The 14,244-nt window shown below is 41.5% G+C and overlaps 1 protein-coding gene across 3 annotated transcripts in view; it reads right to left on the bottom strand.

Moving 5' to 3' along the window:
- Positions 1-2,400: 2,400 nt before the first annotated feature.
- Positions 2,401-14,244, bottom strand: part of phf19 (PHD finger protein 19) — a 29,183-nt gene continuing 17,339 nt past the window's right edge. For 2 of the 3 annotated variants that reach the window (XM_058390230.1, XM_058390229.1), the window contains exons 12-15: positions 11,772-11,838; positions 10,936-11,021; positions 9,080-9,175; positions 2,401-4,215 (exon numbers count right to left, since the gene is read on the bottom strand). In XM_058390230.1, coding sequence (XP_058246213.1) covers positions 3,882-4,215; positions 9,080-9,175; positions 10,936-11,021; positions 11,772-11,838 — 583 coding nt within the window. In that variant the 3' untranslated portion in view covers positions 2,401-3,881. The remainder of the gene's footprint in view (positions 4,216-9,079; positions 9,176-10,935; positions 11,022-11,771; positions 11,839-14,244) is intronic. The other variant, XM_058390231.1, reaches the window with a different exon arrangement.

A 14,244-nucleotide genomic window follows, 5' to 3' on the forward strand; every position in this document is an offset into this window, starting at 1 on the left:
ATTTTTGGAACACAGCCCAGACCAGAAATCGTCCAAATACGACGACTTATTATGGGCATCTGTATACAGCTGTGGGTAAACAAATCTAAAGATAAATTCAACACACAGAATGTGTGGAGTCAAACCATGCGGGATTCTGCCCAGGGAAGCTGAAACAGCATGGATTAGGAGTGTGTTCATTTGGGATACAGCCTGCGATAGTGAACCAGACCTGGATTAGATGTATAGAGCAATTCAAGAGACAATGAAACGGAGCTGGATTGGAAGAATGGAGCATTTTGGAATACAACCCATGAATTAGCCGAGCCAATGGCTGGTGGTCATTATCTATTGATGAGAGTCTTTCAAATTCACTGAATTACATTACTTGTGTATAGAGGAAAGAATGTGTGTATGTGTGTGTGTGTGAAGGATACTGTCTTTTTTGGTTGTTTAGTTACAACCGTGGTCAGATACAGATTAGATCATTACTACTGCCATCGACTCTGTGAGTGCCATCTAGTGTGCAGTACCTTTATTACATGATATCAGATTTACCAAATTCAGTCAGTAATTCATTTTAGATTGGATAGAAAAGGAAATGAAAGGAAATGAAATTAAACAACGGTTATGGAGAAAAGGGAAGGAAAGAAAAGGGAAAGGAAGAAGGAAAAGGAGAGAGGTAGAGAAGAGAAGAGAAGAGAAGAGAAGAGAAGAGAAGAGAAGAGAAGAGAAGGCAGAAAATAACCGAGGAAAAAGACAGGAAAGGAGGAAAAAAAACTGGTCAGAGAGGAAAAGAAAAAAGAAATGGAGAGAAAAAAACAAAAAGAATCAATACATTGTGCATTCTGACAAAATGCTTTTTATTGTTTAAGGGGAAGGAAGAAAGTAAGGAGAGAAATTAGGGAAGGAAAAGAAAGAGGGGAAAGAAAGGGAAGGGGGAAATGAAAGAAGAGGGGAAGGAAGAAGGAAAAGGAGAGAAAGTGGGGAAGGGAAGGGAAGGGAAGGGAAGAGAAAGAAAGAGGGGAAAGAAAGGGAAGGGGGAGAGGAACGAAGAGGGGAAGGAAGAAGGAAAAGGAGAAAATGTGTGGAAGGGAAGGGAGGGGAAGGGAAGAAAAGAGAAAGGAAGGGGGAAAGGAAAGAAGAGGGGAAGGGAGAGAAGAGAAGAGAAGAGAAGAGAAGAGAAGAGAAGAGAAGAGAAGAGAAGAGAAGAAGAGAAGAGAATAACTGAAGAAAAAGACAGGAAAGGGAAAAAAAACGATAGAGAGAAAGAGGGGAAAAAGAAATGGAGAGAAAATACAAACAAAAGAAAGAATCAATACATCATGCATTCTGACAAAATGCTTTTTATTGTTTAAAACTGGAGTGAATGGTTGATGAGTGACACACCGATAATTACATATTGCAAAAAAAAAAAAAAAACCTATGTTAAATATCTAACATATGATGAATATAAGCAGAGAAGTTTACGGACAGCTTAAAGCAATGTTACACCACAACACTGTTATTCATAGGAAACACTGAACTGTTCTCTCACTAGCTTTTTACTCGCAGCCACATCAGGATGGCGTGGAAGTAGATCAGATTTGGGAAGCTTGCGGGATGATGCTATTCGCAGTTCTCTCTGAATGGAGAGCGGAGCGATTCGGCTTGCTACTCCAGCGATCCCACACAGAACAGGCGGCGTGAAATACGGCTTTAAACGGAGCTTTGTGGATGTGTTTGGCGGCTATATAAGCCACAGCAGCTCTTTACTGGAACTTTAACACAAGATGAAAATCGGTGTGACTTTAACACAAGATAAAAAACAAAAAAAAACAAAACAAACAAACCCTTCAGAATCAGCAGCTGAACTACCTAGCATTAGTTCAATGTGATGAGCTATAGCGTTAAAGTTTTGGAGTATTATGCTCGAAATATGTCACTGGATTGGTTGTACTTGGGGAAATAGTTCCATAAAACGTTTTTCTTTTATATAATCAATAAGATGCACAAAGTAAGTGCTTTGTATAAAAGTTTGTTTTTTCTTTTCTTCTGATCAATTTATAAAATATATGACAAAATCAGTTAAGCAATAATAGTTGCATAGCTGAGAAAACAAGTTAATAGTGCAATACAATAAAGGGGGCTAAACTTTTTTTTTTTCCAATTATATACAGGTAAATAATAAAGTATATTTCTTTTTTTTTTTTTTTCTTTTTTTTTTTTCTTTTTTAACACTGTAAGAATGTCAAATAAACTCACGGTACTAATATGATACACTCGATTTAAAACTAGCTTAACATTTCCAGTCGTGTGAAAACTTGGGGCAGATTAAAAAAAATTAGGGCTACACATTTTTATACTGAAGCGATCTATAAGGAAGAAAGTCTTTGGAAGTGATACGACATATCAAGATATATTTTTAAAGTTCTACACGAGTATATAGGCGTACGACGGCCAAAGCTTTCAACTGCAGACGGATATGTACACTGACTAGACTTCAAGGGTGTTAATAGGCAGGTTTAAGGGGTAACAGTTTATTGCAGTCTCTGTTCACACACAGATCCTTTCGTTGGAGCTTTCTATTTGTGAGCAAAAGCCGTGAATTATGAACAATAACAATAACGAAGGGAAAACGGAAAGCTACCCGGGTCAGTAAAAATCCGCAAATATTTCCTTGGTTCGATTGAAGACCTGCATAAATAAGTGCTGCGCGGCTGAACACGCTATTAACGTACTGTTCGTTTTCCCTTCGTGATTGCTCGCCGTCACATAATGACGTGATTGAAAATCATGGCGTTTTTTACATAGTGGACAACGTGGCTGATTCCAAACGATTCACATTTGCACAGCAGATTAAAATGCATTGACAGATGGCGGAGGAGTGAGTATCTGCCTGATGCACAGCCGCACTCCGTGTAAACACTCCCTGGTTTCATGTAGAGTATGTGCCCGGCATCTGAGGCTGTGCTCCACTCTGAAGAGATGAGCTTTATGCACGGCACGTCCATTCACGAGGGTCATTTATCCGTTCATGCCAAACCGAAGAGACGGACATTCTTGACAGGAACGACTAATGGCACTTTTGACCCCTTAAATATGGATGGAGTTTGGTTTTTTTTTTACTGTGAATGGTGTAGCCATTAAAGGGATGGTGGGGCGTAGTCGTGTTTATAAGTTTCCACATCCACAAGCCATCATGCATTATCCCAGTTGATAAAAATAGGTGACGCGCCATCGTGTTGTCCACTATTTGTAATGACGATGCTTTTATGCCCTCGAGGGTCAACATTTTATAAATGTTTTTGTGTCATGGCTATACAGTATTAGATCACTGACCTCGAATGGAAATTAAACCAGTCTACAAGTGCGACTGAAACGAGACCAAAAAAAAACCAACTATAATGTTAACGGGTTGAATCAGACAAGTGATTTTGTGCTATTTATAGTGCCCTGTCAACAGGACACTGTGACAAAAAAATAGAAAGCGCACTCCGTTACCCGACATGGGGTAAGTGCACGACCTATATGTGATCCCATATATATTTCTAAGAGCCTTTAGAAAACTATAATTGCACTAGAAAACTAGAATTTTGGAACTCGCTTGTTTAGATGTTTGTGTAACATAAAAAGAAAGAATGGAAAAAAAGAAAAAAGAAAAAAGAAAAAAAAAAGATGAACTACTTTAAGCGATGTGACTTTTTATGACTGTTTGCTCGAGTGTTCTTCAATCCCAAACCTGACAGGCCACAGTATTCCAGAACTCCATCACTTTAAACGATCTGACCATCCGTGTCCAAATCAACTGATCATTTTTTTTGGAATCGTGAATTCAACACCACTGTGACTCCCCAGGCCTGGAAGTGAAGAACCCCATCACGAACCTCATCTCCATTCTCCTGCCCTCAGGTAAGTGACTCTTAATAAGGCGTGGTGCCTTCCCATTCCACCAGGTACTGCACCTTGCCCTCTGGCGTGACCCTGCGTGCCAGAACCTGGTATTTTTCGCCGCATGTGAGCCGCCCCGCTGCGCCGAAGTAACTGGTGATAGAAGACTTGAGGTGTGAGAGGGACGTGTCGTCTTCGCTCAGGCTTTCAAAGGTGTGGCTGTCGATGGCACCGCCCATAACGTCTCCGGACTCGGCGACTGGCGTACCCGCTGGACTCAGCTCGCTCTCTATCGCCTCCCGCTTACTGGCCAGAGCACTGTAGTTGGATGAAGGAAGCTTCCTCTTCCGACTGCCCACGTTCTTTCTGTACATGTGGAGATGGAAACTGATTAGTGTCCAGATAAAAATGATGCAATTAATCAATAAAAAAAACATTTTTTCAAACAACACTTGAGCATTGTTTAATCTCTAATATAAATTATTGTCGCATAAGTCTGGTTACCAGATTTCCTGCTGTTGGAAACTGTTTTGCTAAACTAGCCAATTTCCAGTCACCTTTCCATTTCTTTTGCACAAGAAAAACTACTGCTATCAACAACAATTTGATTCTTTCCACTCTGCTAACACCTTCTTTCCTCAAGCATGTTGTCTTCTCTTTCCTCTTAATGGCTTGCGCCAATTCTATTACAATTTTGCATGATTTGCAGAATATTTATCAACACAGCTGGCTAGTGGTGAAAGCATTGTGATATCACTAGTCTGAATACTGATTATGCGAATTCCAGGAAGCAAAACTTTAGCTGTGCTATTTGGGTATGAGTAGGTGCGTTTACATGGACACTTTTTAATCAGATCGGACTGAATTCAATCAGATTGACGAATCTGATCGCAGCGTTTACATGAACGCAGTGTAAAGTAATCAGATGACACAGTAATACATGACACATGATTAGAATCGGATTAGATCTTTTGACATGCGCACAGTCCACGAAAACATCCGTACGTCATACGTCATTCTTGCGACATTGCACATGCGCAGAACTTTCCAGGAACATATTCCATCCGATTAAGTCTTTACATGTCCTGTCGATCGGACTAAAAATGGTTTAAACCACCCCTATTTTTGTGGCAAATTCCATCCGATTGACGTGTTTACATGACACTTTTTTAATCCGATTGTGCTTCTAGTCCTGTTACGATCGGATTACAAGTGTCCTAGTGATGGCACACTCGCTCTGACACTATCCAAACATGAGCGGGTCTGCGAGCTCTACCAAGTAAACAAAAGAGGGCAGATAACTTTTCTCTCAGTATGTCGCACTGTCCTGTGATACGGCATGAGGGGCAACTTCAAGATATACACTTGGCTGCTTTCATTTGTTTCCGAGGAAGCTAATGGCAGCTTTGGTCTCCCTGGTTTTTGGCTGTTATATGATAGGGGGAGCATTGGCAGATGATTAAATCTAATAGAAGATGGGGAACACCTGCACTCACGGTACACTAGCACTTACTACGGATAGTCCAGTTAACTAGTAGGACTTTCAATTTATACAAACGTGGTCCAGCAAATCAAAGAGGCAAGAGATGGACACAACATTTTGCAGGATGTTTTCACCGATGTGCCTCAGAGTAAAGACAGTAAGTGCCTCAGTGCTTCTGCCTAACGGTTCTCGTACTAAATAATCACATGTAACATCAACTACCTCTTACTTCATGACTAGAAGGTTAGACAAAAATACACACGAAAAGCATCATATATCTTGAACAGAAATTAAGTGCATTAGGAATAAACGTACAAAGAAATACCTAAAGTAGTTGTAATACTATCATCCGCCACTAGATGTATGTCTTGCTCAGTGAAAGCCGTTTTGTTTCTGTTCTCGGAGCGAGCGTCTGGCTCTGCGGGTGCATTTCGCCATTTAAAGGTCACGGCACAGACGGACGTCCCGCTATCCTTTTTTTTTTCTGTTCTACTTAATCTTTCTGGAAGTTTACTATTCTGCATAGTATGGTTACAGGCTGAGATAACGGCGTCGAGGATTACGCACAGCGAGGCTTTAAACCCTCACACTGTGACACTCCATTTGAGGATGATTAGAGCTGCTAAAACAGGAACTAGAGGCTGCAGTCTGAGTAGATGAAAGCAGGCACAAGGGAAGCAGTTACTCATAAGTGGTGTGTTTGATCTATCCCACAGTAAGCACCCACAGCGGGGGACGTCCTCAGGATTCCAGAGTCGGCATCGACCCGCGTGTTTTCAGACACACACATCCTCTCTAAACACGCTGAGCACAGAGTGGCTGCTAATGAGCAGGACATGTCCGAAAATAAATAAGGGAATGAAGATCATTCGTACAGTCTTGGTTGGTGGGGTAGAAAATCTATACTTTCTTTCTCAGACAAATATTTTTTTGCTTAATGCCAAATTGAATGTAGTAGATACACAGGATAATAAAACCATTTACTGACTGCACCCTAAATTGACCCAGGGGACGCAGAGTGTTATAGCTGGGAATAAGATGTTATTGAGACGCCCAGAATAAACTGCGGTATCGAGGAGGGACAACGGAACAAAACAAGCCCCGAAATAAACCATCTTCTCACGCTCCATCACAGAATAATAATTCTACCACACCAAAAAGTTATATTTCAAAACTCTAAGCAGGAATAAATACAAGACGGCGCACAAATGACATTTTTACAACGGCACTGTCAAATTTATGAGTTCTGATTGGTCGGAAGATGTTGATTAATTATATAATAATTAAATAAATATATAAGAGATGAAATAATATCACAACGTTATATCAATGTTCTCTTTTTAACAGTGAATAATAATAATAATAATAATAATAATAATTTTAAAAAAGGTTTTAAAGAAGGGGCAATTGTTGATTTTTTTTTTTTGGAAGGACTCTCCAGTGTCAGCGCTGTGTTAGAGCCAGAAGTTAAGCTGGTAAAGATTCCAGACTTTCTCAGAAACATGCAAGCCTTCAAAAAAAGACAGATAGAAAGTGAGGCTGATGAGGGATCAACACTTATAGCTGTTATAACATACGAGAGAACAAGAACTGACATGTTTTACATGCTGTCCACAATTTTGACGTGACGTGTCCTTTGTGTCCGAATAAAAGATTCGGGACGCATCATTTTCTCAGAAACGAAGGTGGTATAATAAACACTAACAGTCACTGCTTACTAATGCCTAGAGCACTCGCTCTTGGCTAGAACCTGAACTCTCTTCACAGGCTGCCTGGAAATCTCCTCAGAGGCATGTTGATCTATAAAGGACCATGATGGTAAATAATCCATAATGTGTCGCCATATTTCTGCCGGAAGTGGTTAATGCGGTGCTCAGTGAGCTGATGGACAGCTGTTGCTTGTCTCTGGCTCTAGAGCAGCACTGAGGTTTGTGGATTCAGAGTTATTCAGGGTATTTTTATCGGATCTGCATATTTTTCATCAAGAGTAATGCAGAAGTGATAAAAAAAAATAAAAATAAGTGGGGATCTGACCGACCTTGGTTAACTGGCTAAACTAGAAAGGAGCATTTATAATGCTGGAGGCAGAACAAGAAACAAGGTGAGATTAAATTTCTTCCAAAACGTGCGTTTCTTATAGTGAATAATTCTCATTAGACAACAGACTCTTTTAGAGTAGACACAAACACTTTTCCATTCTCAGTATGCAAATGCAAAACCCTACATTTTACACCTCTGTGATGCATAATCTTAGTTACTTGGATGTTATATTTTAATGATGCAATAACACGCCTGTCTGTTAGGACTGAACGTTACAACACGGGACTTCGATCTGGTTTACGAATCCTCATTTCTTACCCGAATGCAGCAAAACTGCTTTTGTGCGTTTTCACCAGTCTGCCCACTCAATTCTAATAAGATCTTGTGTTTTATCAAGTTTCGCTGGGTTTAACACTATGAGTCAAAACTGAGCAAGACAACAGTAATTTTTTCCCCCCTCACGCAGCAGAAGGGTTGAATCACACGCAGGAATGACGGAGGACTGACCTTCCATGCAGGTCATTCAACAAAATAGAAGAAACCTTGTGTTTTAAAAAAAAATGTTAAACTCCTCATATGTGTGAATTTAAAATGATGATTTTTGTATTTTATTTTATTGAATGGTTTTAATCATTTTGGAAAAGAGATAAAAAAAATATATACATATATATATGTGCACTGTTTGTCTCTTCTGAAACCTAATAGAAACTCTTGTATTCGTACAACTAAATCAAATCAAAAGTCATTTGATATTTCTCTTGGTTCAGGTCTACAACTTGTTCTCTCTCTCTCCCCCTGTGTTTGTTTATTTATTTATTTAAATTTAGGCTTCACAAGTTGCTCCCACATTTACGCCATGAAATCGGTTCAATTGTATTATGAATACTTTTTCTCATTATTACCAACATTCCAACAAAAGAATAAAGAATTTGGCTGTTGGGCTTTTACACAGCCCTCACAGCACTCTGTTCTGTTGCAGTTCACCAGGTTGAGCTCCTGTGGTACAATTAGCATTTTATAGATATAACCCCCCACTCCACCCGACTAGCTACCCCCTGCAAAACCCCACCCCACCCAAATATCTACACCCTACCTCACCCCAGGGGTTTCACCCTGAAGCAAACATGCGAACTCCTGAAGCAAAAACTCTGGAGTTCAGATTAGGGGGGGAGGGAAGTTTACAAAATCTGGAAGGGAACGCAAGGACTAATCGCTATCATTAATGAAATTCAACGGTTCACAAGCGTGAATTGGGCTGTACTGAATCTGTGTGAAACGCCTAGCTTAAGCGGCTATAATATCTTTTTTTCCAAATGTTACACTGATTTTTAACTTATGACGCGTGTCGCTATCCTTCATTCGACTCACACTGAAGGTACCGAGAATCAATCTCAACAGAGCCCAGTTCCAGGCATTGAAATTTTAGGCGAGTCAAACCAAAAGTTTTGGTTTCACAGAAAATGCCAAGGTCAGCATTTTTTGTAATGAAAAGCTTCTGTGCAGGAAATGAGTGTGTTGCTGATTAACAGTGGTTTCTGATCCCAGCTGTTCTCAGATTTATGTTGATAAAAGTGGTAAACAATCCAATGAATCAATTAGGAAAACTGATTGAGAGAATGATTTAATTATTTAGATAATGCTTGCAAAATAAATTGCATATATCCCCTTTAATGAATTAGGAGGGAGCGTCTGAAAGTGCGCGAGTACCTGAAGTCGTAGGACACGCTGGTAGTGGCAGAGCCTGAAGTGCTCGCTGCATCTGTGGAGTCCTGATCCAGACTGAACGTCCGTCCTGAACTAGTGCTATGGGAAGAGAGTGATGCAAAAAATTAGTTATTTCCTTCTCCTTCCTGTCCCAGAGACCACTTGTAGGCCCAAAGCCAACACAATCTCCGGGTATTGTACAGTACGCTGCGTTGAGTGCACCTCATCACACCGGCTGGCTGCCTCCAGCTGAGCTCCCGGTGTATAATAGAAATCAGAATTCAAAAGAACGCCACTTGCTTTGGGAGCTGAACCAAACATGGCCTTTTCTGAATGGCCGAACTCTATTTCACTCTCTTCAAGACGTCAACAAGCTCTCACAAATTCCCTTACTTGTGCCTGAAAGCGTGCCTGTGCTCCGATTGTCCCCGCACTGTTTACCGCGCTCTTATTATTCAAGCCTGCTAGGGAGATGATAACCTTTACCGAGAAGTGTAATTAAATCGCTTCATTCGCCGTCTTGCTAAAAATGATTTCAGCTGGAGGAGGGGAAAAAAATAAAACCGACAAAACCTTTTAGACTATTCTAAAGGGGAGCGCATGCAAATTAAAGTGATTGTTCAGAAGTCAATAATTGGCTGTTTAATTCAATTGGAAGAAAAGAGAAAGGTTAAGTATGCCACATGCTCAGACATACACGCCCACAGAAAGACAGAGAGAGAGAGAGAAAAGAAGGAAAAGTCAAAGGAGCAGAGCAGCCGCTCGATTATTATTAAAAGATTCAATTATTATAAAGCGTGTGGACAAAGAGAGGTGGTGTTCCACTTCTTAGCCGCTGCAGTGTAGATAAGACCATCGCCGGCGGGAGGAGAAAAAGATTAACCTGAATGCTACAGCTATAGCATACACGCTGTTAAATTTTTGTTCTTAATCGTAAGAATAATAACTTTGAAGCCAAAGAGCTGCCTGGTGTATCCTCTGACCATCATTTTCAGCCTCGGGTATAACGTGTCTCGTGTGGGTCTTGCCGCCGACACGTTTTTAACTTCTTTTTGTGAGCAAGGTGCAACTCGGAGTTAGAGTTGTCGTTTGTTTCCCTTCAAAACCCATGGATAGGGGTGTAAACTTTTGCACTTTACTTTCAGAGAACTATCAGCAAAAATGGAAGGCCTTGATAATAGGCTAATATGACTACTGTAAATATAATCACTATTGCTTATTGCTATTGATTAAGTGTTTCATTCCTCTTACGTCACAGCAATTTGCCCCTGCTTACGATGTCGTATTTATTAAAGAACAACTCATCATTATTATTATCCATTTAGAGATAACTTTAATAATGAAACAAGTTTGTGTTTGTATGTATGTTGTAACAGCAGTAAATGGTCATCCCCTCAACAGCATCCCTTCCTCTCTTGTGCAGCTTGTCATGTTACTAGGAAATCAGAAAGACCTCTGTCCAGAACACCTTCCCGGTGTCGGAAAATCTAAACTTATAACTTTACCTCTGGCTCTGAATGTCTGAGTACTGAAACTGGAGACTTGCAAAAATGCTAAACAAACATCTCCTCAGCAATTACACAGATTTTTCGTTCCGTTCCCGTGGAGCGTCTGCCATACACGCCGCCGTATAAATTGATGGAACGATGTATTTGTGCATTAATATAAACATTTCATTTGCCATGCAGATGAAACTACCGTCAGAGCTGCTGTAATGGAAAATGAATCAACATGTTCTGATCTATCTGAATGAAGGGCTGTGTTATAATACATGCTGTATATGTATTCACTGTATCATCTAATCCTAAGCCGTTTCATCGAGCTGGAGCATTTCTTCAGTCCTTCAGGTCTGGTCTCACCTTTTCAAGCTCTGCAGTTCGTCGAGCGTAAAGTCGAAGATGTTAGCCATGTGGTGATTGGAGCTCCAGGTGGACGTCATCTCATTCTGCAGGGAGAGGATCATTAAACAACAACAGCACAATGTCCATTATCCTGCTCTGAATTGCTGACGCTCAGGTAGAATTACTCTAACAACAATGGGCGACGGTGCAATTACTGCGACTCTGACACGCTCTTTGAAGCTCGCTGTTTCAAGGCATTTGGGATGCCATTAGCTGTTCTGTGCTATTAGCGTGTAGTGTCAGGAGGTTGTTGTTAAAGAAAAACAGGCCTTGGGACCGGAACTTGGAGGGATTTGCCATTAAAAGCTTTAAAAGCAAAGTGTAATCGCTTTAGGAGTAGACAGACAGAAGAGAGACAGTGTGTGTATGTGTGTTCATAGGAGAGAGAGAGAGAGAGTGAAAAAGAGAGAGATATAAAATGTAAAGTCTGTGTCATGAGTTTGATGAGAGGAGCAGAAAATAAGATCACAAAAGAGCAAAGGGATGTCAGATTGCGAGCGAGAGTGTAAAGAGGATGCTGCAAATATCAAATTGAACTTGAGTGGAGTGAGGTTTAAAAAGTCAATGCTGTCATGCACAATAGACCTGAATGAAATAATGCAGAGAGGAAAAACAGAGGAGCGAAACAGCAAGCCAGGACTGCAGCGGACAAATCATTTTCGTGTTCAGTCCCACGGCACAGTTTGAAACAGACAGAAATCCAGCTCAGAATGGTGCAGGAAAGGGGCAAGGCTAAGAAGTCTTTATCTTGAGCAATGACAGACTGTTGTAAGGTGGTTAGAAGCAGAGCTTACGTTGGGAATAGCATCCTCCAGCAGCCACTTAGACCTCTTCTTCCTCCGCTTCTCTGCAGGAGCACAACTAGTGAGGGGACGCAAAAGGAAAAACAACTTCACTTAATCATCAGTGTTCAGAGGTGCTAACAACAAAATCCTTGCAGGGAGACAGCAAGAGCAGAATTTTTTCACAAGAAGCCCAAGTCCGTGTCGGTGGAAGGGATGGCTCCGTGCTAACAGCAAAAACTTTCTGTGGTTGAACTTGTATTTACCTGCAGAAATGTTCAGGTTTATCAGCCAGCTGAGACTGTTACAAAATATATATAAGGGAATGTCCAATCTGCAGCTGGGGTCATGCCAGATGTTGCACATATGTATAGACATCGATCAGCCATGACATTAAAATCACCTGTCTAATAACACGTTGCCACTAAAGCAGCTCTGACCTGTCGAGGCCTGGACCTGCTGGTATATGTGATATCACATTCAGTGGTGGACAGAGGTCAGACTGGCCTGCGACACTGCAGCCAGATACACAGCAAGCCGTGATGCACAGCGTTTATTAAACCTTTCTATCATTAACTGTTTCACCAACATGTGCTCCAGTAACTCTTCTGTGGAATCAGACCAGACAGTCAAGCCTTTGCTCCCCAGACACACACACACCAGTGAGCCTTGGCTGCCCATGACCCTGTTGTCCTCCCTTGAACTGACTTTGGTGGGTACTAACCACTGCATACCGGGAACACACCACACCAAGACCTGCTGTTTTGGAGATGCTCTGGCCCATTCATCTAGCCATCACAATTTTCAGTCTTACACTTGCCCATTTTTCTTGCTTCAAACCATCAACTTTGAGCACTGACTCTGCACTTATTGCCAAACTATATACACTATATTGCCAAAAGTATTCACTCACCCATCCAAATAATCAGAATCAGGTGTTCCAATCACTTCCATGGCCACAGGTGTATAAAATCAAGCACCTAGGCATGCAGACTGTTTTTACAAACATTTGTGAAAGAATGGGTCGCTCTCAGGAGCTCAGTGAATTCCAGCGTGGAACTGTGATAGGATGCCACCTGTGCAACAAATCCAGTCGTGAAATTTCCTCGCTCCTAAATATTCCACAGTCAACTGTCAGCTGTATTATAAGAACGTGGAAGTATTTGGGAACGACAGCAACTCAGCCACGAAGTGGTAGGCCACGTAAACTGACGGAGCGGGGTCAGCGGATGCTGAGGCGCATAGTGCGAAGAGGTCGCCAACTTTCTGCAGAGTCAATCGCTACAGACCTCCAAACTTCATGTGGCCTTCAGATTAGCTCAAGAACAGTGCGCAGAGAGCTTCATGGAATGGGTTTCCATGGCCGAGCAGCTGCATCCAAGCCATACATCACCAAGTGCAATGCAAAGCGTCGGATGCAGTGGTGTAAAGCACGCCGCCACTGGACTCTAGAGCAGTGGAGACGCGTTCTCTGGAGTGACGAATCGAGCTTCTCCATCTGGCAATCTGATGGATGAGTCTGGGTTTGGTGGTTGCCAGGAGAACGGTACTTGTCTGACTGCATTGTGCCAAGTGTAGAGTTTGGTGGAGGGGGGATTATGGTGTGAGGTTGTTTTTCAGGAGCTGGGCTTGGTCCCTTAGTTCCAGTGAAAGGAACTCTGAATGCTTCAGCATACCAAGACATTTTGGACAATTCCATGCTCCCAACTTTGTGGGAACAGTTTGGAGCTGGCCCCTTCCTCTTCCAACATGACTGTGCACCAGTGCACAAAGCAAGGTCCATAAAGACATGGATGACAGAGTCTGGTGTGGATGAACTTGACTGGCCTGCACAGAGTCCTGACCTCAACCCGATAGAACACCTTTGGGATGAATTAGAGCGGAGACTGAGAGCCAGGCCTTCTCGTCCAACATCAGTGTGTGACCTCACAAATGCGCTTCTGGAAGAATGGTCAAAAATTCCCATAAACACACTCCTAAACCTTGTGGACAGCCTTCCCAGAAGAGTTGAAGCTGTTATAGCTGCAAAGGGTGGACCGACGTCATATTGAACCCTATGGATTAGGAATGGGATGTCACTTAAGTTCATATGCGAGTCAAGGCAGGTGAGCGAATACTTTTGGCAATATAGTGTATATCCCACCACTCCGAAAAACAAGACCCGTCAGTGGTTTTAATGTTATGTTTATCGGTCTAAGCATATAATAAGCATGCAAAGGGGACAAAAAAGGGTCTTTACATTTTAAGAGCATGAAATGAAACCAAACAAATCATCGATGCATGAAGAAAAAAAAAAAAGAAACGATGAATTATATTGTATATACAGAAGGAAAATTGTAATGTTTGTGAGGTTGGCTATAAGAATTTAGGTGAGGAAAAACGTTTACCTGATTTAAAATGCTAGCCTCAGAGTAGCTGATGATGCAGTAAAGGTAAATGTTGGATTTGATTGGTTTCGGTGTTGGACATGCCTAACATTTAGGTA

The sequence above is a fragment of the Hemibagrus wyckioides genome, linkage group LG05, assembly GCF_019097595.1.
Source record: "Hemibagrus wyckioides isolate EC202008001 linkage group LG05, SWU_Hwy_1.0, whole genome shotgun sequence".
In the NCBI taxonomy this organism is placed as follows: Eukaryota; Metazoa; Chordata; class Actinopteri; order Siluriformes; family Bagridae; genus Hemibagrus; species Hemibagrus wyckioides.